The following is a 27,754-nucleotide window of genomic DNA, read 5'->3' on the forward strand; positions in this document are numbered from 1 at the left end:
TTAGATTTGGATGTTGGAACGGACCCTGAATGAGAAGGTCCTGTCTCAGTGGCAGTTTCCACATTGGCAGTGATGACATTTCCACCAGGTCTGCATACCAAGTCCTGCGTGGCCACGCAGGCGCTATCAAGATTATTTAAGCCCTCTCCTGTTTGATTCTGGCAATCAGACGAGGAAGGAGAAGAAAAGGAGGAAACACATAAGCCAGGTTGAACGACCAAGGTACTGCTAGAGCATCTATCAGTACTGCTTGAGGATCCCTTGACCTGGACCCGTAACAAGGAAGTTTGGCATTCTGACGAGATGCCATCAGATCCAATTCCGGTGTGCCCCATTGATGAATCAATTTTGCAAACACCTCCGGATGGAGCTCCCACTCCCCCGGATGAAAAGTCTGATGATCCGCTTCCCAGTTCTCCACTCCTGGGATATATATTGCTGATAGATGGCAAGAGTGAGTCTCTGCCCATCGAATTATTTTGGAAACCTCTATCATCAATAGAGAACTCTTTGTTCCCCCATGATGATTGATATATGCTACAGTCGTGATATTGTCCAACTGGAATCTTATGAATTTGGCCAAAGCCAGCTGAGGCCATGCTTGAAGCACGTTGAATATCGCTCTCAGTTCCATAATATTTATTGGTAGTAGGGACTCCTCCTGAGTCCACACACCCTGAGCCTTCAGGGAATTCCAGACTGCACCCCAGCCCAAGAGGCTGGCGTCCGTCGTCACTATGACCCATGCTGGCCTGCGAAAGCACATTCCCTGGGACAGATGATCCTGTGACAACCACCAATGAAGAGAGTCTCTGGTCTCTAGATCCAGATTTATCCGCGGAGATAAATCCGCATAATCCCCATTCCACTGTCTGAGCATACACAGCTGCAGTGGTCTGAGATGTAAGCGAGCAAACCGAACTATGTCCATTGCCGCTACCATTAATCCAATTACCTCCATACACTGAGCCACTAACGGCCGAGGAATGGAATGAAGTGCTCGGCAAGTAGTTAAAGGGACACTGTAACAAAAAAATTTCTTTCGTGATTCAGATTGAGCATGAAATTTTAAGCAATTTTCTAATTTACTCCTATTTTCAATTTTTCTTTGTTCTCTTGCTATCATTATTTGAAAAAGAAGGCATCTAAGCTTTTTTTTTTTGTTTCAGTACTCTGGACAGCACTTTTTTATTGGTGGATGAATTTATCCACCAATCAGCAAGGACAACCCAGGTTGTTCACCAAAAATGGGCCAGCATCTAAACTTACATTCTTGCATTTCAAATAAAGATACCAAGAGAATGAAGAAAATTTGATAATAGGAGTAAATTAGAAAGTTGCTTAAAATTTCATGCTCAATCTGAATCACAAAAGAAAAATTTTGGTTACAGTGTCCCTTTAAGATCTTTGATTTTCTGACCTCCGTCAGAAAAATCTTCATGTCTACCGAGTCTATCAGAGTTCCTAGGAATGGAACTCTTGTCAGAGGAACAAGTGAACTCTTTTTTTATGTTCACCTTGCACCCGTGAGTTCTTAGAAAAGCCAACACGATGTCCATGTGGGATTTGGCTAGATGGTAAGTTGACGCCTGAATTAAAATATCGTCCAGATAGTGCACCACTGCTATGCCCCATGGCCTTAGAACCGCCAGAAGGGACCCTAGCACCTTTGTGAAAATTCTGGGAGCTGTGGCCAACCCGAAAAGAAGGGCCACAAACTGGTAATGTTTGTCCAGGAAGGCGAACCTGAGGAACTGGTGATGATCTTTGTGGATAGGAATGTGAAGATACGCATCCTTCAAATCCACGGTGGTCATATATTGACCATCCTGGATCATTGGTAAAATTGTTCGAATGGTCTCCATCTTAAACGATGGGACTCTGAGAAATTTGTTTAGACTTTTGAGATCTAAAATCGGTCTGAAGGTTCCCTCTTTTTTGGGAACCACAAACAGATTGGAGTAAAACCCCTGCCCTTGTTCTAATTTTGGAACTGGGCAGATGACACCCATGGTATAGAGGTCTTCTACACAGCGTAAGAACGCCTCTCTTTTTGTCTGGTCTACAGACAAACGTGAAAGATTAAATCTCCCCCTTAGGAGAGAATCCTTGAATTCTAGACAATACCCCTGGGTCACAATTTCTAATGCCCAGGAATCCTGAACGTCTCTTGCCCAAGCCTGAGCGAAGAGATAAAGTCTGCCCCCTACTAGATCCGGTCCCGGATCGGCGGCTGCCCCTTCATGCTGTCTTGGTAGCAGCAGCGGGCTTCTTGGCCTGTTTACCTTTATTCCAGGTCTGGTTAGGTCTCCAGACTGACTTGGATTGAGCAAAGTTCCCCTCCTGCTTGGAGGCGGATGAGGAAGTAGAGGGACCGCCTTCAAAGTTTCGAAAGCAAAGAAAATTATTTTGTTTGGTCCTCATTTTAACCGTCTTGTCCTGAGGAAGGGCATGACCTTTACCTTGGATTTAGATGACACATCAGCAGACCACGACTTAAGCCATAACGCTCTACGCGCTAAAATGGCAAAGCCTGCATTCTTTGCCGCTAATTTAGCCATTTGGAAAGCGGCATCTGTAATAAAAGAATTAGCTAGCTTGAGAGCCTTAATTCTATCCAAAATATCATCTAATGGGGTCTCAACCTTAAGAGACTCCTCTAGAGCCTCGAACCAAAAAGCTGCTGCAGTAGTTACTGGAACAATGCACGCTATAGGTTGTAGAAGAAAACCCTGATGAATAAACAATTTCTTTAGAAGCCCCTCTAATTTTTTATCCATAGGATCTTTGAAAGCACAACTGTCCTCAATAGGTATAGTTGTACGCTTAGCCAGGGTAGAAATAGCTCCCTCCACCTTAGGCACTGTCTGCCACAAATCCCGAATGGTGTCAGATATGGGAAACATTTTCTTAAAAGTAGGAGGGGGAGAGAACGGAATGCCTGGTCTATCCGATTCCTTAGTAACAGTGTCCGAAATTCTTCTAGGGACTGGAAAAACATTAGTGTAAGTAGGGACCTCTAGATATTTATCCATTTTACACAGTTTCTCTGGTGGGATGACAGAGTCACAATCATCCAGAGTCGCTAAAACCTCCCTGAGTAACAAGCAGAGGTGTTCAAGCTTAAACGTAAAGGCCGTCACATCTGAGTCTGTTTGAGGGAACATCTTTCCTGAATCGGAAAGCTCTCCCTCAGACAGCAATTTCCCCACCCCCAAATCAAAACACTGTGAGGGTACATCGGAGATGGCCAATAAAGCATCAGAGGGCTCAGCATTTACTCTAATACCTGACCTGCTGCGCTTACCCTGTAAACCTGGCAGTTTAGATAATACCTCAGTAAGGGCAGTAGACATAACTGCGGCCATATCTTGCAGGGTGAAAGAATAAGACGCACTAGAAGTACATGGCGTCACTTGGGCGGGCGTTAAAGGTTGTGACACTTGGGGAGAAGCAGATGGCATAATCTGAAACTCTTCTGACTGAGAATCATCCTGAGACATACTTTTATCAGCTAAAATATGTTCTTTGCAATGTAAGGCCATTTCAGTACATGAGGGACACATTTGAAGTGGGGGTTCCACAATGGCTTCTAAACACATGGAACATTGGCTTTCCTCAATGTCAAACATGTTAAACAGGCTAGTAATGACCACAAACAGGCTTGAAAACACTTTATTTAGTAACAAATAACAATCTGAAAAAACGGTACTGCGCCTTTAAGAGAAAAAAAGCATACAATTTTTCCAAAACTGCTTCAAAATGATAAAATGATCTCAATTTTATTATATATGTATCCTAACTTGCCAGCTAAGATTGCACCACATGAAAAGGATCACTTAACTCTTATTATAAAAACGTTAGACAAAAAAACGTTATGATTAGTCAAAAAAAAAAAACCTGCAACTCAGGGGTCTGCAAAATCAGATTAACCCTTCGATTAGGCCCAAACTTTCCTAAAGGGCCCACCGGAGCTGGAGCTTGCTGCTTGCATAGGGAATACAACTGCGCAACTGAGGCGCGAAAATAGGCACCGCCCATCTACCTCGATGTCTCACAGCCTTGCAAAAGAACCGCTACGGTTCACAGCGGTCTAAAAACCTAGCCATGTGGGTTCATATACCCAAGTCTAACTGAAGCCATGTGTACCCTCCATTGCCAATAAAAATGAAAACGTTTGTCACAAAAAAACGTTAATTTACCTACCAACATATAATCATTTGCCCACAAACATTATGTTATCAGTGTCAACCATTTTTACAGCCCAACATACAGGTCCAGTAATACCCTTCTCTTTCACAATAGAATTACTGCTTACCCCTTCCCTCATGGGGATACCGTCAGCCAATTCTGAAATAACACAGTCTCTCCTGAAAAAAATGACTGAACATACCTCAATGCTTGTAGCATGAAAACCGTTCCTCACACTGAAGTTTCTTAAGTACTCCTCAGCCATTCTGTGGCAACTACACTGGATCTTAGTAACAACTGCTAAGATCATCAGTCTCCAGGAAGAAATCTTCATCCATCTGCTGCCTGGGGAAAAATAGCACTCACCGGTAAAATTTAAAATAAAAAAGTCTTGCTTGAAGAAAATAATAGGTGATAAAAACATTTTATCACCTCTTTCACTTTACCCTTCCTATTACTTAGTATAGGCAAAGAGAATGACTGGGGGTGGAGTCAAGGGAGGAGCTATAGACAGCTCTGCTGTGGTGCTCTTTGCCACTTCCTGTTAGCAGGAGGATAATATCCCACAAGTAAAGGATGAATCTGTGGACTCGTCTTATCTTGTAGAAGAAATGTATATATGTGTGTATATATATATATATATATATATATATATATATATATACATACATACTATCAATTGTTAAGGAAGAAAAAAGGTTTATGATATAACCTCTTGAAAGACTGGGATTTCAGCACTCTTAAATAAATAAAAGAGTGATGAAATCCCAGTCTTTCAAGAGGTTATATCATAAACCTTTTTTCTTCCTTAACAATTGATAGTATACAATAATTAATTGGTCTGCACCAGCTGTTATGATTCCACTTATATAGAATTTTGAAATAAGTGGGTATTTGTGTTCTGCTATTAGAGCACTTTTTAGCAACACTATAATAGCAAGTTTCCATTCACACTATTTTCTTTTCTAATATATATATATATATATATATATATATATATATATATATATATATATATATATATATATATATATATATATATATATATATATATATATATATATATATATATATATATATATATATATATATATATATATATATATATATATATATATATATATATATATATATACACACACATACATACACACACACATACATACACATAAACACACACATAGATAGCAGTATGATCAGCAATGTACTGCATGTAGTATACATACGTCATATTGGGAGAAGGGGTTAAACCAAATTACCTTTAAAAAAAGGACAGAAAACGCCTTATAATTACACTGTCTTCCAATAGATTAACATATCAGTAGCCTGAACTAATTACCTTGTTTGCTGCAATTGTTTTTCAATGGTCAAAGTTCACCCACTACTTTCCCTAATTGGTGGAACCAATCTGGACTTCATTCTGAAGAGGATAGGACTTGCCACTGTCATTGTGTTAACAAAATCTCCATTGTTTAGCTTCAGCAGAAATGGTAAGATAAACTGCAAATGAGGAGCAGATTTGTGGCATGGATAGGTTTGTGAAGCCTGCCATGTACTCTTTCACTTTTCAGACTTAAAGGGATAGTCTAATCAAAATTAAACTTTGATGATTCAGATTTTAAGAAACTTTCTAATTTACGCTTATCAATTTTTCTTTGTTCTCTCTGGTATCATTATTTGAAACAGCAAGAATATAAGCTTAGAAGCCAGCCCATTTTTGGTTCAGCAACTGGGTAGCACTTTCCGATTGGGGGTTACATTTAGACACCAATCAGCAAGTGCTACCCAGCAGACGGCCTCCTCATCTCCGATCTTTTGACAGGTTTGCATTTCTGGCAATTAGTGCTGATTCAAATAACTCTGTGTGCTTGGGCAAAATGTTATTGATATAAAAAACATAAACTAACGCCCTCTAGCTGTGAAAAACTGTCAAAAGCATTCAGATAAGAGGTGGCCTTCAAGGCCTTAGAAAACATAATTTATGTAAGAACTTGCCTGATAAATTCATTTCTTTCATATTAGCAAGAGTCCATGAGCTAGTGACGTATGGGATATACATTCCTACCAGGAGGTGCAAAGTTTCCCAAACCTCAAAATGCCTACAAATACACCCCTCACCACACCCACAAATCAGTTTAACGCATAGCCAAGAAGTGGGGTGATAAGAAAAAAGTGCGAAAGCATAAAAAATAAGGAATTGGAATAATTGTGCTTTATACAAAAAAATCATAACCACCACAAAAAAGGGTGGGCCTCATGGACTCTTGCTAATATGAAAGAAATGAATTTATCAGGTAAGTTCTTACATAAATTATGTTTTCTTTCATGTAATTAGCATCCATTAGTCCATGAGCTAGTGACGTATGGGATAATGAATACCCAAGATGTGGATCTTCCACGCAAGAGTCACTAGAGAGGGAGGGATAAAATAAAGACAGCCAATTCCGCTGAAAATAATCCACACCCAAAATAAAGTTTAAATCTTATAATGAAAAAAACTGAAATTATAAGCAGAAGAATCAAACTGAAACAGCTGCCTGAAGTACTTTTCTACCAAAAACTGCTTCAGAAGAAGAAAACACATCAAAATGGTAGAATTTAGTAAAAGTATGCAAAGAAGACCAAGTTGCTGCTTTGCAAATCTGATCAACCGAAGCTTCATTCCTAAACGCCCAGGAAGTAGAAACTGACCTAGTAGAATGAGCTGTAATCCTTTGAGGCGGAGTTTTACCCGACTCGACATAAGCATGATGAATCAAAGACTTTAACCAAGACGCCAAAGAAATGGCAGAGGCCTTCTGACCTTTCCTAGAACCAGAAAAGATAACAAATAGACTAGAAGTCTTTCGGAAATTCTTAGTAGCTTCAACATAATATTTCAAAGCTCTAACTACATCCAAAGAATGCAACGATCTTTCCTTAGAATTATTAGGATTAGGACACAATGAAGGAACCACAATTTCTCTACTAATGTTGTTAGAATTCACAACCTTAGGTAAAAATTTAAAAGAAGTTCGCAACACCGCCTTATCCTGATGAAAAATCAGAAAAGGAGACTCACAAGAAAGAGCAGATAATTCAGAAACTCTTCTAGCAGAAGAGATGGCCAAAAGAAACAAAAAACTTTCCAAGAAAGTAATTTAATGTCCAGCGAATGCATAGGTTCAAACGGAGGAGCTTGAAGAGCCCCCAGAACCAAATTCAAACTCCAAGGAGGAGAAATTGACTTAATAACAGGTTTTATACGAACCAAAGCTTGTACAAAACAATGAATATCAGGAAGACTAGCAATCTTTCTGTGAAAAAGAACAGAAAGAGCAGAGATTTGTCCTTTCAAGGAACTTGCAGACAAACCTTTATCCAAACCATCCTGAAGAAACTGTAAAATTCTAGGAATTCTAAAAGAATGCCAAGAAAAATGATGAGAAAAACACCAAGAAATGTAAATCTTCCAGACTCGATAATATATCTTCCTAGATACAGTTTTACGAGCCTGTAACATAGTATTAATCACAGAGTCAGAGAAACCTCTATGACTGAGAATCAAGCGTTCAATCTCCATACCTTCAAATTTAAGGATTTGAGATCCTGATGGAAAAAAGGACCTTGCGATAGAAGGTCTGGTCTTAACGGAAGAGTCCATGGTTGGCAAGTGGCCATCCGGACAAGATCCGCATACCAAAACCTGTGAGGCCATGCTGGAGCCACCAGCAGAACAAACGAGCACTCCTTTAGAATCTTGGAAATCACTCTTGGAAGAAGAACTAGAGGCGGAAAGATATAGGCACGATGATACTTCCAAGGAAGTGACAATGCATCCACTGCCTCCGCCTGAGGATCCCTGGATCTGGACAGATACCTGGGAAGTTTCTTGCTTAGATGAGAAGCCATAAGATCTATTTCTGGAAGTCCCCACATTTGAACAATCTGAAGAAATACCTCTGGGTGAAGAGACCATTCGCCCGGATGCAACGTTTGGCGACTGAGATAATCCGCTTCCCAATTGTCTATACCTGGGATATGAACCACAGAAATTAGACAGGAGCTGGATTCCGCCCATACCAGTATTCGAGATACTTCTTTCATAGCCAGAGGACTGTGAGTCCCTCCTTGATGATTGATGTATGCCACGGTTGTGACATTGTCCGTCTGAAAACAAATGAACGACTCTCTCTTTAGAAGAGGCCATGACTGAAGAGCTCTGAAAATTGCACAGAGTTCCAAAATGTTGATTGGCAATCTCACCTCCTGAGATTCCCAAACCCCTTGTGCTGTCAGAGACCCCCAAACAGCTCCCCAACCTGTCAGACTTGCATCTGTTGAAATTACAGTCCAGGTCGGAAGAACAAAAGAAGCCCCCTGAACTAAACGATGGTGGTCTGTCCACCACATCAGAGAGTGTCGTACAATCGGTATTAAAGATATCAATTGAGATATCTTTGTATAATCCCTGCACCACTGGTTCAGCATACAGAGCTGAAGATGTCGCATGTGAAAACGAGCAAAGGGGATCGCGTCCGATGCAGCAGTCATAAGACCTAGAATTTCCATGCATAAGGCTACCGAAGGGAATGATTGAGACTGAAGGTTTTCGACAAGCTGAAACCAATTTTTGACGTCTCTTGTCTGTCAGAGACAGAGTCATGGACACTGAATCTATCTGGAAACCTAAAAAGGTTACCCTTGTCTGAGGAATCAATGAACTTTTTGGTAAATTGATCCTCCAACCATGTTCTCGAAGGAACAATACAAGTTGATTCGTATGAGACTCTGCTAAATGTGAAGACTGAGCAAGTACCAAGATATCGTCCAAATAAGGAAATACCACAATACCTTGTTTTCTGATTACAGACAGAAGGGCACAGAGAACCTTTGTAAAAATCCTTGGAGCTGTTGCTAGGCCAAACAGCAGAGCCACAAACTGGTAATGCTTGTCTAGGAAAGAGAATCTCAGAAACTGATAGTGATCTGGATGAATCGGAATATGCAGATATGCATCCTGTAAATCTATTGTGGACATATAATGCCCTTGCTGAACAAAAGGCAGAATAGTCCTTATAGTTACCATTTTGAATGTTGGTATCCTTACATAATGATTCAATATTTTTAAAACCAGAACTGGTCTGAAGGAATTCTCCTTCTTTGGCACAATGAAGAGATTTGAGTAAAACCCCAGCCCCTGTTCCAGAACTGGAACTGGCATAATTACTCCAGCCAACTCTAGATCTGAAACACATCTCAGAAATGCTTGAGCCTTCACTGGATTTACTGGGACACGGGAAAGAAAAAATCTTCTTGCAGGAGGCCTTATCTTGAAGCCTATTCTGTACCCTTGTGAAACAATGTTATGAATCCAAAGATTGTGAATCGAATTGATCCAAATTTCTTTGAAAAATCGTAATCTGCCCCCTACCAGCTGGGCTGGAATGAGGGCCACACCTTCATGTTGACTTGGGAGCTGGCTTTGGCTTTCTAAAAGGCTTGGATTTATTCCAGACTGGAGATGGTTTCCAAACTGATACCGCTCCTGTAGGGGAAGGATCAGGCTTTTGTTCCTTATTGTGACGAAAGGAACGAAAACGATTAGTAGACCTAAATTTACCTTTAGAATTTTTATCCTGTGGTAAAAAAGTTCCTTTCCCCCCAGTAACAGTTGAAATAATAGAATCCAACTGTGAACCAAATAATTTATTACCCTGGAAAGAAAAGGAAAGAAAAGTTGACTTGGAAGACATATCAGCATTCCAAGTTTTAAGCCATAAAGCTCTTCTAGCTAAAATAGCTAGAGACATATACCTGACATCAACCCTAATGATATCAAAGATGGCATCACAAATAAAATTATTAGCATGTTGAAGAAGATTAACAATGCTATGAGAATTATGATCTGTTACTTGTTGTGCTAAAGCTTCCAACCAAAAAGTTGAAGCTGCAGCAACATCCGCTAAAGATATAGCAGGTCTAAGAAGATTACCTGAACATAAGTAAGCTTTTCTTAGAAAGGATTCAATTTTCCTATCTAAAGGATCCTTAAAGGAAGTACTATCTGCCGTAGGATTAGTAGTACGTTTAGCAAGAGTAGAGATGGCCCTATCAACCTTAGGGATTTTGTCCCAAAACTCTAATCTGTCAGATGGCATAGGATATAATTGCTTAAAACGTTTAGAAGGAGTAAATTAATTACCCAAATTATTCCATTCCCTGGAAATTACTTCAGAAATAGCATCAGGGACAGGAAAAACTTCTGGAATAACTACAGGAGATTTAAAAACCTTATTTAAACGTTTAGATTTAGTATCAAGAGGACCAGTTTCCTCTATTTCTAATGCAATTAAGACTTCTTTAAGCAAAGAACGAATAAATTCCATTTTGAATAAATATGAAGATTTATCAGCATCAACCTCTGAAACAGAATCCTCTGAACCAGAGGAATCATTATCAGAATGATGATGTTCATTTAAAAATTCATCTGAAAAATTAGAAGTTTTAAAAGACCTTTTACGTTTACTAGAAGGAGGAATAACAGACATAGCCTTCTTAATGGATTTAGAAACAAAATCTCTTATGTTATCAGGAACACTGAGTATTAGATGTTGATGGAACAGCAACAGGTAATGTAACATTACTAAAGGAAATATTATCTGCATTAACAAGTTTGTCATGACATTAATTACAAACAACAGCTGGAGGAACAGATACCACAAGTTTACAGCAAATACACTTAACTTTGGTAGATCCAGCATCAGGCAGCGATTTTCCAGAAGTATCTTCTGATTCAGGGTCATTCCGAGACATCTTGCAATATGTAATAGAAAAAACAACATATAAAGCAAAATTGATCAAATTCCTTAAATGACAGTTTCAGGAATGGGAAAAAACATAATTTATGCTTACCTGATAAATTCCTTTCTCCTGTAGTGTAGTCAGTCCACGGGTCATCCATTACTTATGGGATTATATCTCCTCCCTAACAGGAAGTGCAAGAGGATCACCCAAGCAGAGCTGCTATATAGCTCCTCCCCTCTACGTCATACCCAGTCATTCGACCGAAACCAAACGAGAAAGGAGAAACTATAGGGTGCAGTGGTGACTGGAGTTTAATTTAAAATTTAGACCTGCCGTAAAAACAGGGCGGGCCGTGGACTGACTACACTACAGGAGAAAGGAATTTATCAGGTAAGCATAAATTATGTTTTCTCCTGTTAAGTGTAGTCAGTCCACGGGTCATCCATTACTTATGGGATACCAATACCAAAGCTAAAAGTACACGGATGACGGGAGGGACAGGCAGGAACTTTACACGGAAGGAACCACTGCCTGAAGAACCTTTCTCCCAAAAACAGCCTCCGAAGAAGCAAAAGTGTCAAATTTGTAAAATTTCGAAAAGGTGTGAAGTGAAGACCAAGTTGCAGCCTTGCAAATCTGTTCAACAGAGGCCTCATTTTTAAAGGCCCAAGTGGAAGCCACAGCTCTAGTAGAATGAGCTGTAATTCTTTCAGGAGGCTGCTGTCCAGCAGTCTCATAGGCTAAACGTATTATGCTACGAAGCCAGAAAGAGAGAGAGGTAGCCGAAGCTTTTTGACCTCTCCTCTGTCCAGAATAAACGACAAACAGGGAAGAAGTTTGGCGAAAATCTTTAGTTGCCTGCAAATAAAATTTCAGGGCACGGACGACGTCCAGATTGTGCAGAAGTCTTTCCTTCTTTGAAGAAGGATTAGGGCACAATGATGGAACAACAATCTCTTGATTGATATTCCAGTTAGTGACTACCTTAGGTAAGAACCCAGGTTTAGTACGCAGAACTACCTTGTCTGAATGAAAAATCAGATAAGGAGAATCACAATGTAAGGCCGATAACTCAGAGACTCTTCGAGCCGAGGAAATAGCCATCAAAAACAGAACTTTCCAAGATAACAGCTTGATATCAATGGAATGAAGGGGTTCAAACGGAACACCCTGTAAATCGTTAAGAACTAAGTTTAAGCTCCACGGCGGAGCAACAGTTTTAAACACAGGCTTAATCCTGGCCAAAGCCTGACAAAAAGCCTGAACGTCTGGAACTTCTGACAGACGCTTGTGTAAAAGGATGGACAGAGCTGAGATCTGTCCCTTTAACGAACTAGCAGATAAACCCTTTTCTAAACCTTCTTGTAGAAAAGACAATATCCTAGGAATCCTAACCTTACTCCATGAGTAACTCTTGGATTCGCACCAATGCAAGTATTTACGCCATATTTTATGGTAAATTTTCCTGGTAACAGGTTTCCTAGCCTGTATTAAGGTATCAATCACTGACTCCGAGAATCCACGCTTTGATAGAATCAAGCGTTCAATCTCCATGCAGTCAACCTCAGAGAAATTAGATTTGGATGTTTGAAAGGACCCTGAATCAGAAGGTCCTGTCTCAGAGGCAGAGACCATGGTGGACAGGACGACATGTCCACTAGATCTGCATACCAGGTCCTGCGTGGCCACGCAGGCACTATTAGAATCACCGATGCTCTCTCCTGTTTGATCCTGGCAATCAATCGAGGAAGCATCGGGAAGGGTGGAAACACATAAGCCATGTTGAAGACCCAAGGTGCTGTCAGAGCATCTATCAGTACCGCTCCTGGGTCCCTGGACCTGGATCCGTAACAAGGAAGCTTGGCGTTCTGGCGAGAAGCCATGAGATCCAGATCTGGTTTGCCCCAACGCCGAAGCAGTTGGGTAAATACCTCCGGATGAAGTTCCCACTCCCCCGGATGAAAAGTCTGGCGACTTAGGAAATCCGCCTCCCAGTTCTCCACGCCTGGGATGTGGATCGCTGACAGGTGGCAAGAGTGAGACTCTGCCCAGCGAATTATCTTTGAGACTTCCATCATCGCTAGGGAACTCCTTGTCCCTCCCTGATGGTTGATGTAAGTCACAGTCGTGATGTTGTCCGACTGGAACCTGATGAACCTCAGAGTTGCTAACTGAGGCCAAGCCAGAAGAGCATCTGTTGTTACAATCGTCCAATCTGGCCTGCTGAAGGGCATCCCCCTGGACAGATGTGGCCGAGTAAGCCACCATAGAAGAGAATCTCTGGTCTCTTGATCCAAATTCAGCATAGGGGACAAATCTGAGTAATCCCGATTCCACTGACTTAGCATGCACAATTGCAGCGGTCTGAGGTGCAGGCGTGCAAAAGGTACTATGTCCATTGCCGCTACCATTAAGCCGATTACCTCCATGCATTGAGCCACTGACGGGTGTTGAATGGAATGAAGGGCACGGCAAGCATTTAGAAGCTTTGTTAACCTGTCCTCTGTCAGGTAAATTTTCATTTCTACAGAATCTATAAGAGTCCCCAAGAAGGGAACTCTTGTGAGTGGCAATAGAGAATTCTTTTCTACGTTCACCTTCCACCCATGCGACCTTAGAAATGCCAGAACTAACTCTGTATGAGACTTGCCAGTTTGGAAACTTGACGCTTGTATCAGAATGTCGTCTAGTTACGGAGCTACCGATATTCCTCGCGGTCTTAGTACCGCCAGAAGAGAGCCCAGAACCTTTGTAAAGATTCTTGGAGCCGTAGCTAACCCGAAGGGAAGAGCTACAAACTGGTAATGCCTGTTTAGGAAGGCAAACCTTAGGTACCGATAATGATCCTTGTGAATCGGTATGTGAAGGTAGGCATCCTTTAAATCCACTGTGGTCATGTACTGACCCTTTTGGATCATAGGTAAGATTGTCCGAATAGTTTCCATTTTGAACGATGGAACTCTTAGGAATTTGTTTAGGATCTTTAAGTCCAAGATTGGTCTGAAGGTTCCCTCTTTTTTGGGAACCACAAACAGATATGAGTAAAACCCTTGTCCCTGTTCCGACCGCGGAACTGGGTGGATCACTCCCATTATTAAAAGGTCTTGTACACAGCGTAGAAACGCCTCTTTCTTTATCTGGTTTGCTGACAACCTTGAAAGATGAAATCTCCCTTTTGGAGGAGAAGCTTTGAAGTCCAGAAGATATCCCTGAGATATGATCTCTAACGCCCAGGGATCCTGGACATCTCTTGCCCAAGCCTGGGCGAAGAGAGAAAGTCTGCCCCCCACTAGATCCGTTTCCGGATCGGGGGCCCTCACTTCATGCTGTCTTAGGGGCGGCAGCAGGCTTTCTGGCCTGCTTGCCCTTGTTCCAGGACTGGTTAGGTTTCCAGCCCTGTCTGTAGCGAGCAACAGTTCCTTCCTGTTTTGGAGCGGAGGAAGTTGATGCTGCTCCTGCCTTGAAGTTACGAAAGGCACGAAAATTAGACTGTTTAGCCCTTGGTTTGGCTCTGTCTTGAGGCAGGGCATGGCCCTTACCTCCAGTAATGTCAGCGATAATTTCTTTCAAACCGGGCCCGAATAATGTTTGCCCTTTGAAAGGTATGTTAAGCAATTTAGATTTAGAAGTCACATCGGCTGACCAGGATTTAATCCGGAGTTCTTAGCCGTAAGCTTAGTTAAGTGTACTACGGCATCAGAAATAAATGAATTAGCTAGCTTAAGGACTCTAAGCTTGTCTATAATCTTATCCAATGGAGCTGAGCTAATGGTCTCTTCCAGAGACTCAAACCAGAATGCCGCCGCAGCCGTGACAGGCGCAATGCATGCAAGGGGTTGTAATATAAAACCTTGTTGAACAAACATTTTCTTAAGGTAACCCTCTAACTTTTTATCCATTGGATCTGAAAAAGCACAGCTATCCTCCACCGGGATAGTGGTGCGCTTAGCCAGAGTAGAAACTGCTCCCTCCACCTTAGGGACCGTTTGCCATAAGTCCCGTGTGGTGGCGTCTATTGGAAACATTTTTCTAAATATAGGAGGGGGTGAAAAAGGCACACCGGGTCTATCCCACTCCTTGTTAATAATTTCTGTAAGCCTCTTAGGTATAGGAAATACATCAGTACACACCGGTACCGCATAGTATCTATCCAGCCTACATAATTTCTCTGGAATTGCAACCGTGTTACAATCATTCAGAGCCGCTAAAACCTCCCCTAGTAAAACACGGAGGTTCTCAAGCTTAAATTTAAAATTTGAAATGTCTGAGTCCAGTTTACTTGGATCAGATCCGTCACCCACAGAATGAAGCTCTCCGTCCTCATGTTCTGCAAATTGTGACGCAGTATCAGACATGGCTCTATTATTATCAGCGCACTCTGTTCTCACCCCAGAGTGGTCGCATTTACCCCTAAATTCTGGCAATTTAGATAATACTTCAGTCATAACATTAGCCATGTCTTGCAAAGTGATTTGTAAGGGCCGCCCTGATGTACTTGGCGCCACAATATCACGCACCTCCTGAGCGGGAGACAAAGGTACTGACACGTGAGGAGAGTTAGTCGGCATAACTTCCCCCTCGTTGTCTGGTGAAATTTTCTTTACATGTACAGATTGGCTTTTATTTAAAGTAGCATCAATGCAATTAGTACACAAATTTCTATTGGGCTCCACATTGGCCTTTAAACATATTGCACAAAGAGATTCCTCTGTGTCAGACATGTTTAAACAAACTAGCAATTAGACTAGCAAGCTTGGAAAATACTTTTCAAATAAATTTACAAGCAATATAAAAAACGTTACTGTGCCTTTAAGAAGCACAAAAAACTGTCACAGTTGAAATAACAATGAACCAAATTAGTTATAGCAACCAAATTTTCACAGTAAATGCATTAAGTTAGCAAAGGATTGCACCCACCAGCAAATGGATGATTAACCCCTTAGTACCCAAAAACGGATAACAATTTAATATAAGCGTTTTTATCACAGTCAAAACACAGTCTCACAGGTCTGCTGTGAGTGATTATCTCCCTCAAAACTAGTTTTGGAGACCCCTGGGCTCTGTAGAGACGTCCTGGATCATGGAGGAAGAAATAGGAAGACTGTGACTGAATTTTTACTGCGCAATAAAGCGCCAAAATAGGCCCCTCCCACTCATAATACAACAGTGGGGAAGCTCAGTAAACTTATTTTATTCATAAACAAACGACAGCCATGTGGAAAAATAATGCCCATAAAGTTTTATCACCAAGTACCTCAGAAAAAACGATTAACATGCCAGTAAACGTTTTAAATATAAAATTATGAAATGTTATTAATAAGCCTGCTGCTAGTCGCTTTCACTGCAGTGGAGGCTCAAATATAAGTTAAATGTATACAGTATTTTCTTAGTGAAGTTCCATTCCCTAGAAATACCTCAGTGTAAACATACATACATATCAGCCTGATACCAGTCACTACTACTGCATTTAAGGCTGCACTTACATTACATCGCTATCAGCAGTATCTTCTCAGTCAATTCCATTCCTTAGAAAATAATATACTGCAACATACCTCCTTGCAGGTGAACCCTGCCCGCTGTCCCCTGTTCTGAAGTTACCTCACTCCTCAGAATGGCCGAGAACAGCAAATGGATCTTAGTTACGACCGCTAAGATCATACACAAACTCAGGTAGATTCTTCTTCTAATGCTGCCTGAGAAAGAACAACACACTCCGGTGCTGTTTAAAATAACAAACTTTTGATTGAAGAAATAAAAACTAAGTTTAACAACCACAGTCCTCTCACACGTCCTATCTATTAGTTAGGTGCAAGAGAATGACTGGGTATGACGTAGAGGGGAGGAGCTATATAGCAGCTCTGCTTGGGTGATCCTCTTGCACTTCCTGTTAGGGAAGAGATATAATCCCATAAGTAATGGATGACCCGTGGACTGACTACACTTAACAGGAGAAAATGCCAGTGAACAAGCTTCTAGCAACCAGAAGCAAATAAACAATGAGACTTAAATAATGTGGAGACAATAATGACGCCCATATTTTTTAGCGCCAAAAATGACGCTATTGAGATTCAAATCTCTTATTTTTTCAATACTTCATATGTTCACCTTTATTTTTGATGACAGACTCAATCCTCCTCATCATGGGGGACACAAGGGTTGCACAAATTTCTTGAGAGAGGTTCTGCCATTTTTCAGAGACCATTTGTTTCAGCTGCTCTTTGTAAAGGGGTTGTGTTGCTCTACCTTTCTCTTTAAAATACCCCATAGGTGTTCTGTTGGATTCAAGTCAGGAGACATACTTGGCCAGCTGATAGTTTTCACTTTTTTCTTCTTTAGAATCTTTTTGTGATTTTTGCAGTGTGCTTTGGATCGTTATCATGCTGGAATATTCCTCTTCTGCCAAGCTTCTTGAGACTGGAAGTCATCGGGTATTTTGCTATATCCACAGGCATTCATGGTGCTATCTATAAATGTAATCTACCTAACACCTATCTCACTCATGCAGCCCCATATATCATCACACTCTCCAAACATGCTGGACCCCATCTGAGCCAAAAAAAAATGATCTTGGTCTCATCTGACTAAAGAATGTGCTCCCAATATTTATCAGGCTTCTTTTAATGCTGTTTAGCAAAGGTTAATCTTGCAGTTTTGTGCTGAAGAGCAAGGTTTTTTTTTCTTGGATGCAGTCTATAGAGGTTGACGTTATTATGCAATCTCCTCCGTCACAATGTCTGAGCTGACAGAGAAACTCCAATTTCCATTGATTACCCCTGAGCCAAGTCTGAAGCACTTGCCCGTCTGTTTTCCAGAGCTAGATTGTGCAAGTAGCGCACTCTCCGTGGCATCATTTTAGGAGTATGGCCACTACGGCTCTGATTCGTGGTACTTTGGCTCGTTCTATACCTCCTGATTACTGCTGCAACTGTGTTTCAACCGAGTTTTAGTTAGTCACTGATCTTTCTGTATCCTTTTCCATTTTTGTAGTCTCACAATCACATTTTTAATCCCTCTGGCAATTCTTTTCCAAGAGGAGCCATGATGCAGAAATGCAGATAGACCCATAAGTCCACAATTAAGAAAGTTCTGGTATTCACAGGTCATTTTATAACCATGTTCATGCAATTAAGCCAATTGGTAATCACAGGTGTACTCCATTTTATTTCAGTGATTTAATTTGTATATCAGTGATCACAGGTGTATTCACTTTTGTTGCACTGAGCGTCTACTTTGGGGCCTGTATTTTCAATAGTCTTTCTAAAGTAAAACACACACACACATACAGTATATATATATATATATATATATATATTCTGTATAACACTGTTCTCCCCAGGAGGACCTTTTTAGTTTTACTGACCTCATGGCTAAAATTTTAACCAATATTAAGCTTAAAGGGACACTGAACCCAAATTTTTACTTTTGCGATTCAGATAGAGCATGCAATTTTATGCAACTTTCTAATTTACTCCTATTATCCATTTTTCTTCGTTCTCTTGCTATCTTTATTTGAAAAAGGCATCTAAGCTTTTTTTTGGCTCAGAACTCTGGATAGCAATTTTTTATTGGTGGATGAATTTTTCCACCAATCAGCAAGGACAATTCAGGTTGTTCACCAAAAATAGGCCGGCATCTAAACTTACATTCTTGCATTTCAAATAAAGAGAATGAAAAAAATTTGATAATAGGAGTAAATTAGAAAGTTGCTTAAAATTGCATGCTCTATCTGAATCACGAAAGAAAAAAATTGGGTTCAATGTCCCTTTAAATTATCTAATCAAATTTTTCAATGTTTATAGCACAATTATTAAAGTATTACACTGCCCCCACTCGGCTATTTCATAATGCCAAAATTTGCTGTGGATATTTTTGCCAGCTAGGTGGAAAGAAAAATCCAAAATTTCTAAATCAAAATCTGTATAATTTTGCAGTCCAGGGACAAATCCCATGCAATGCCTACTGAATTCCAGAGGCAAATAAAAATTTAACAAAAAAGTTGATTTTAGTGTTCCTTTAAATAGACTAGGCTTTAAAAATGAAAAATAATAAAGAAATTAATGTTCAGAAAAAGAAATTACATACTTTTCCGCCAATTAAAGGGAGAACGTGCATCTTCCCAGTCTGGCTTTCCTTCACTGATGATACAATAAGGCAGGTTCCGCACAGGATCACTTGCCTCCTCGTCCACCTATTCACAGGCAGCTGCATCTTTCCCTTCCGAACATTGTAGTTTCCAGAGAGCTGCGTGCGTTCAGGGATCCCAGTTGCATTAGGTTTTCCTAAAAAACAAAAAGAGAAACATCAGCACTATTGACAAACAGGCCATTTTAAAAGACTAATAATCATGTATTCCCCACACAAAGTAGAGGTTTCACTAGAAGAGAGCTTTTCTTTCTTTCTTCTATATTACCTACACTGACCCAAACGTACTAGCTGGCAACCCTATACTTAAAAAGGGATATGAAACCCAAAATTTACAGGCAGAGCAAGTGGATTTTAAACAACTTTCCAATTTACTTCTATTATCTAATTTGCTTAGTTCTCCTGATATCCTTATCTGAAAAGAATACCTAGGTAGACTCAGGAGAAGCAATGCATTACTGGGAGCAAGCTGCTGATTGGTGGCTACACATAAATTCCTTGTCATTGGTTCTCAGACGTGTTCAGCTATATCCCAGTAGTGCATTGCTGCCCCCTCAACAAGTAAATTAGAAAAGTTGTTTAAAAATCACATGCTTTATATAAATAATGAAAGAAAAATGTTGGGTTTCATGTCCCTTTAATCACGTAGCTCACAGGAAAATTAGATACATAAAATTCTAAAAACGTAAAAAATATATAAGGGTACACAATATAACTTCTATGCAGATATGTGAACAAATCTTATGATATTAGGATAATCAATGGTATTTGGAAGGTTCTCTACAGCAGAATACCATCCTTGCTTGGGTTAGCCCTTGCCTCAGTTCTCTCACCTCTTGGACCAAAGTAAAGACTTAAAAGGGGCATGGTACTCAAAAATGTCCCATGTATATGACAGATAAAATCTGTCTAACATCTAGGGTTGCCAGTGGTTCTCCACAAAAATAATGAATAATATGTCGTGGGCATGATGGTAGGTGGGGTCACACAATGCCCCCTTTCCCAAAAGCTCTACTGTACCCTCCTATCGATATTTTTCTCAACTGAGCAATCAGTTTACCTCCTGGCTGCCAGTAACATACAAATCAATAATTGTACCTCTTTAGCTACTAGTAACACACATAAACAGAAGTAATTTTCCTCCCTTGATTGTCCCCCACTCCTTTGTGCTTCATATTTGTAATGCTTTCAGGCATAGGAGGCCTTTTATATTTAGTTTAAACACAGGTACTGGACATTTAAGTGTCACAGTATTTCTGCAGGCTGCCCAATAAACTTTTCATAAAAATACTGATCGTCCAATTGAATACTGGACAACCCTATTAACATCAAACTAACAGGAAGAGCATGGTTGTGTACAATTCAGTCTACTCTTCATTGGCTGATAAGTAACTACTGCTAAAGTATTTTTTTTCCAGGACCAACATAGTCTGCCAATCACCAGCCATGTTTTGCTGCAATTCTTGCAGCTTCTAATGGAGACTTTACCTATATGTATAAGAACCACAATCCAGTATGCAAAATAAAGTAAAACATGAAGAATTGTAGCTTATAACGTTGGCATTATAATGTCCCTTTAAAGTTAAAATGAATAACGTATCCAACAATGATCAACAACAATTCCAATCTGAAAAACATTTACACTAACCTGCTGACAGCTGAATCGAGCTTAAAGGGACAGTAAATACATTGAGATATTGATATAAAAAGTTTAGTTATGTGTAGTAAAACTAATTTGCAATATACTTTCATGTTTTATTTTTCTCCATTTTAGTTTATCTCTGAAAATAGTGTTTGTTTATAATTCTCAAAACTGGAAATGGGAACAGCAGGCTTCTCAAGGCCAACCCTGCTTAATATAAAAAAAAAAAAAAAAATATATATATATATATATATATATATATATATATATATATATATATATATATATATATATATATATATATATATATATATATATATATATATATATATATATATATATATATATATATATATATATATATATATATATATATATACACACACACACACACACACATATATATATATATATATATACACATATATATATATATATATATATATATATATATACACATACACACACACACACACACACACACACACATATGCAAAACAATGCACTTTCTTTGAAAAACTGCAGCAAACAAGATGTAAATACTTAGACTTGGCTGATATATTATTCTACAGCAAGAGAACAACATGCCTTGTAATTACAAAGTGTTACTGCCCCTTTAACTGCTAAAATGATTAGCCAATTGAAGTTTGTTGATATATATATATATATATATATATATATATATATATATATATATATGCGCGTTTTGTTACCCAATACAACTGCCATTGGGAAAAGATTCGCACAATCTTAGATGAAAAACATAATTTATGCTTACCTGATAAATTTATTTCTCTTGTAGTGTATCCAGTCCACGGATCATCCATTACTTGTGGGATATTCTCCTTCCCAACAGGAAGTTGCAAGAGGATCACCCACAGCAGAGCTGCTATATAGCTCCCCCCCTAACTGTCATATCCAGTCATTCGACCGAAAACAAACAGAGAAAGGAGAAACCATAGGGTGCAGTGGTGACTGTAGTTTAATTAAAATTTAGACCTGCCTTAAAAAGGACAGGGCGGGCCGTGGACTGGATACACTACAAGAGAAATAAATTTATCAGGTAAGCATAAATTATGTTTTCTCTTGTTAAGTGTATCCAGTCCACGGATCATCCATTACTTGTGGGATACCAATACCAAAGCTAAAGTACACAGATGATGGGAGGGACAAGGCAGGATTAAGCGGAAGGAACCACTGCCTGAAGAACCTGTCTCCCAAACACAGCCTCCAAAGAAGCAAAAGTATAAAATTTGTAAAATTTTGAAAAAGTGTGAAGCGAAGACCAAGTCGCAGCCTTGCAAATCTGTTCAACAGAGGCCTCATTTTTTAAGGCCCAGGTGGAAGCCACAGCTCTAGTAGAATGAGCTGTAATCCTTTCAGGGGGCTGCTGTCCAGCAGTCTCATTAGAAGGCACGGACTATGTCCAGATTATGTAAAAGACGTTCCTTCTTTGAAGAAGGATTAGGGCACAACGATGGAACAACAATCTCTTGATTGATATTCTTGTTAGAAACCACCTTAGGTAAAAACCCAGGTTTGGTACGCAGAACTACCTTATCTGCATGAAAAATCAGATAAGGAGAATCACATTGTAAGGCAGATAGCTCAGAGACTCTACGAGCCGAGGAAATAGCCATCAAAAACAGAACTTTCCAAGATAAAAGTTTAATATCAATGGAATGAAGGGGTTCAAACGGAACTCCTTGAAGAACCTTAAGAACCAACTTTAAGCTCCACAGGGGAGCAACAGGTTTAAACACAGGCTTAATTCTAACCAAAGCCTGGCAAAATGCCTGGACGTCTGGAACCTCTGCCAGACGCTTGTGCAAAAGAATAGACAGAGCAGAAATCTGTCCCTTTAAGGAACTAGCTGATAATCCTTTGTCCAAGCCCTCTTGGAGAAAAGACAATATTCTAGGAATCCTAACCTTACTCCATGAGTAATTCTTGGATTCACACCAATAAAGATATTTACTCCATATCTTGTGGTAGATTTTCCTGGTAACAGGCTTTCGTGCCTGTATTAAAGTATCAATGACCGACTCGGAGTCAGTCTCAGAGAAATTAGATTTGGATGATTGAAAGGACCTTGTATCAGAAGCTCCTGTCTTAGAGGCAGAGTCCATGGTGGAAAGGATGACATGTCCACTAGGTCTGCATACCAAGTCCTGCGTGGCCACGCAGGTGCTATCAGAATCACCAATGCTCTCTCCTGTTTGATTTTGGCAATCAGTCGAAGGAGCAGAGGAAATGGTGGAAACACATAAGCCAGGTTGAAGAACCAAGGCGCTGCTAGAGCATCTATCAGCGTCGCTTCTGGGTCCCTGGACCTGGATCCATAACAAGGAAGCTTGGCGTTCTGGCGAGACGCCATGAGATCGAACTCTGGTTTGCCCCAATGATGAATCAACTGAGCAAACACCTCAGGATGGAGTTCCCACTCCCCCGGATGGAAAGTCTGACGACTTAGAAAATCCGCCTCCCAGTTCTCCATGCCTGGGATATGGATTGCTGACAGGTGGCAAGAGTGGTACTCTGCCCAGCGAATTATTTTTGAGACTTCTAACATCACTAGGGAACTCCTGGTTCCCCCTTGATGGTTGATGTAAGCCACAGTTGTGATGTTGTCCGACTGAAATCTGATGAACCTCAGTGTTGCTAACTGAGGCCAAACCAGAAGAGCATTAAATATCGCTCTTAACTCCAGAATATTTATTGGAAGGAGTTTCTCCTCCTGAGTCCACGATCCCTGTGCCTTCAGGGAATTCCAGACTGCACCCCAACCTAGAAGGCTGGCATCTGTTGTTACAATTGTCCAATCTGGCCTGCGAAAGGTCATACCATTGGACAGGTGTACCCGAGACAACCACCAGAGAAGAGAATCTCTGGTCTCTTGATCCAGATTTAGCAGAGGGGACAAATATGTGTAATCCCCATTCCACTGACTCAGCATGCATAATTGCAGCGGTCTGAGATGAAGGCGCGCAAATGGCACTATGTCCATTGCCGCTACCATTAAGCCGATTACCTCCATACACTGAGCTACCGAAGGGCGCGGAATGGAGTGAAGAACACGGGAAGCATTTAGAAGTTTTGATAACCTGGACTCCGTCAGGTAAATTTTCATTACTACAGAATCCATAAGAGTCCCTAAGAAGGAGACTCTTGTGAGTGGGGATAGAGAAGTCTTTTCCTCGTTCACTTTCCACCCGTGCGACCTCAGAAATGCCAGAACTATCTCTGTATGAGACTTGGCAACTTGAAAGCTTGACGCCTGTATCAAGATGTCGTCTAGATACGGAGCCACCGCTATGCCTCGCGGTCTTAGAACCGCCAGAAGTGAGCCCAGAACCTTTGTAAAGATTCTCGGGGCTGTAGCCAACCCGAAGGGAAGAGCTACAAATTGGTAATGCCTGTCTAGAAAGGCAAACCTTAGAAACCGATGATGATCTTTGTGAATCGGTATGTGAAGGTAGGCATCCTTTAAGTCCACTGTGGTCATGTACTGACCTTCTTGGATCATGGGTAGGATGGTCCGAATAGTTTCCATTTTGAAAGATGGAACTCTGAGGAATTTGTTTAAGATCTTTAGATCCAAAATTGGTCTGAAGGTTCCCTCTTTTTTGGGAACCACAAACAGATTCAAATGAAAACCCTGTCCTTGTTCCGTCCGCGGAACTGGATGGATCACTCCCATAACTAGGAGGTCTTGCAAAAAGCGTAGGAATGCCTCTTTCTTTATCTGATTTGCAGATAGCCTTGAAAGATGAAATCTCCCTTGTGGAGGGGAAGCTTTGAAGTCCAGAAGATATCCCTGAGATATGATCTCCAACGCCCAGGGATCCTGAACATCTCTTGCCCACGCCTGGGCGAAGAGAGAAAGTATGCCCCCTACTAGATCCGTCGCCAGATAGGGGGCCGTTCCTTCATGCTGTCTTAGAGGCAGCAGGAGGCTTTCTGGCCTGCTTGCCTTTGTTCCAGGACTGGTTAGGTTTCCAGGCCTGCTTAGATTGAGCAAAAGTTCCCTCTTGTTTTGAAGCGGAGGAAGTTGATGCTGCACCTGCCTTGAAATTTCGAAAGGCACGAAAATTAGACTGTTTGGCCTTTGCTTTGGCCCTGTCCTGAGGAAGGGTGTGACCCTTACCTCCAGTAATGTCAGCAATAATTTCCTTCAAACCAGGCCCGAATAAGGTCTGCCCCTTCGAAGTCACGTCAGCTGACCAGGATTTAAGCCATAGCGCCCTACGCGCTTGGATGGCGAATCCGGAATTCTTAGCCGTTAGTTTAGTCAAATGAACAATGGCATCAGAAACAAATGAGTTAGCTAGCTTAAGAGTTCTAAGCTTGTCAAGAATTTCAGTCAATGGAGCTGTATGGATGGCCTCTTCCAGGGCCTCAAACCAGAATGCCGCCGCGGCCGTGACAGGTGCAATGCATGCAAGGGGCTGTAAAATAAAACCTTGTTGAATAAACATTTTCTTAAGGTAACCCTCCAATTTTTTATCCATTGGATCTGAAAAAGCACAACTGTCCTCAACCGGGATAGTAGTACGCTTTGCTAAAGTAGAAACTGCTCCCTCCACCTTAGGGACCGTCTGCCATAAGTCCGTGTAGTGGCATCTATTGGAAACATTTTTCTAAATATAGGAGGTGGGGAAAAAGGCACACCCGGTCTATCCCACTCCTTGCTAATAATTTCTGTAAGCCTTTTAGGTATAGGAAAAACATCAGTACACACCAGTACCGCATAGTATTTATCCAGCCTACACAATTTCTCTGGTACTGCAACTGTGTTACAGTCATTCAGAGCAGCTAATACCTCCCCAAGCAACACACGGAGGTTCTCAAGCTTAAATTTAAAATTAGAAATCTCTGAATCAGGTTTCCCCGAATCAGAGATGTCACCCACAGACTGAAGCTCTCCGTCCTCATGATCTGCATATTGTGACGCAGTATCAGACATGGCCCTTACAGCATCTGCGCGCTCTGTATTTCTCCTAACCCTAGAGCAATCACGCTTGCCTCTTAATTCAGGCAACCTGGATAATACCTCTGACAGGGTATTATTCATGATTGCAGCCATAGCAAGGTAATCGCTATGGGCGTCCCTGATGCAATTGGCGCCATATTAGCATGCATCCCCTGAGCGGGAGGCGAAGGGTCTGACACGTGGGGAGAGTTAGTCGGCATAACTTCCCCCTCGTCAGAATCTTCTGGTGATATTTCTTTTATAGTTAAAGACTGATCTTTACTGTTTAAGGTGAAATCAATACATTTAGTACACATTCTCCTATGGGGCTCCACCATGGCTTTCAAACATAATAACAAGTAGTTTCCTCTGTGTCAGACATGTTTAAACAGACTAGCAATGAGACTAGCAAGCTTGGAAAACACTTTAAACAAGTTTACAAGCAATATAAAAAACGTTACTGCACCTTTAAGAAACACAAATTTGAAATAACAGTGAAAAAAGGCAGTTACACTAACGAAATTTTTACAGTGTATGTAACAAGTTAGCAGAGCATTGCACCCACTTGCAAATGGATGATTAACCCCTTAATACCCAAAAAGGAATAATAAAAAGACAAAAACTTTTTTTTTTTTCAAACAGTCACAACAACTGCCACAGCTCTACTGTGGCTTTTTACCTCCCTCAAAAACGACTTTGAAGCCTTTTGAGCCCTCCAGAGATGTCCTGGATCATGCAGGAAGAAGCTGGATGTCTGTGTCTGTAATTTTTGCTGTGCAAAAAAACAGCAAAATAGGCCCCTCCCACTCATATTACAACAGTGGAAAGCCTAAGGAAACTGTTTCTAGGCAAAATTCAAGCCAGCCATGTGGAAAAAAACTAAGCCCCAATAAGTTTTATCACCAAATACATATAAAAACGATTAAACATGCCAGCAAACGTTTTATATTACATTTTTATAAGAGTATGTATCTCTATTAATAAGCCTGATACCAGTCACTATCACTGCATTTAAGGCTTTACTTACATTAGTTCGGTATCAGCAGCATTTTCTAGCAAATTCCATCCCTAGAAAAATATTAACTGCACATACCTTATTGCAGGAAAACCTGCATGCCATTCCCTCTCTGAAGTTACCTCACTCCTCAGAATATGTGAGAACAGCCATGGATCTTAGTTACTTCTGCTAAGATCATAGAACACGCAGGCAGATTCTTCTTCTAAATACTGCCTGAGATAAACTCCGGCACCATTTAAAAATAACAAACTTTTGATTGAAGAATAAACTAAGTATAAAACACCACACTCCTCTTACGACCTCCATCTTGGTTGAGGCTTGCAAGAGAATGACTGGGTATGACAGTTAGGGGAGGAGCTATATAGCAGCTCTGCTGTGGGTGATCCTCTTGCAACTTCCTGTTGGGAAGGAGAATATCCCACAAGTAATGGATGATCCGTGGACTGGATACACTTAACAAGAGAAAATGGCAATTTCTAAAAGCTGATGAGACGATCAGGAAAATAGTTGGAGATAAACCATCCTTGGTTGCTAGGAGAGCTCCAAACTTAAAGGATAAATTAGTAAAAAGTCACTTTATAAAGAGTCCAAGTGAGAAAGATTGGTTGGAGGAACATAGAAAAATCAAGGGATGTTTCAAGTGCGGACACTGCGTTGTATGCAAATTTGTTGTCCGCACAAAAACTTTTGCCACAACCTCCGCTGTCTACCCTATAAAACAGTTTATCAACTGTAAAACTGAAAATGTAATCTATTTGTTATCCTGTAGCTGCCCGACTTTCTATGTAGGAAAAACAAGACGAATGTTGAAGGATAGGGTCTCTGAACATAGGGACGACATAAAGGCAGCGGAGGAGGGTGACATTAAAAGCGGAGTGGCGTATCATTTTATGAAACACCACAACTGCAACCCCTCAGACTTAAAGGTAACAGGCATTGAATCTTGTTCACTCTTCGGCAGAGGGGGGGGGGACATTGATAATGTACTCCTTAAAAAGGAAAC

At 40.6% G+C, this 27,754-nt stretch overlaps 1 protein-coding gene across 1 annotated transcript in view; it reads right to left on the reverse strand.

The window, feature by feature from the left end:
- Positions 1-27,754, reverse strand: part of PHLPP1 (PH domain and leucine rich repeat protein phosphatase 1) — a 533,157-nt gene that overhangs the window by 312,506 nt on the left and 192,897 nt on the right. Inside the window, exon 2 of the mRNA XM_053714638.1 lies at positions 19,060-19,256. Within this exon, the coding sequence (XP_053570613.1) occupies positions 19,060-19,256 (197 nt within the window). The remainder of the gene's footprint in view (positions 1-19,059; positions 19,257-27,754) is intronic.

This window comes from Bombina bombina, chromosome 5 (assembly GCF_027579735.1).
Source record: "Bombina bombina isolate aBomBom1 chromosome 5, aBomBom1.pri, whole genome shotgun sequence".
Lineage (NCBI taxonomy): Eukaryota > Metazoa > Chordata > Amphibia > Anura > Bombinatoridae > Bombina > Bombina bombina.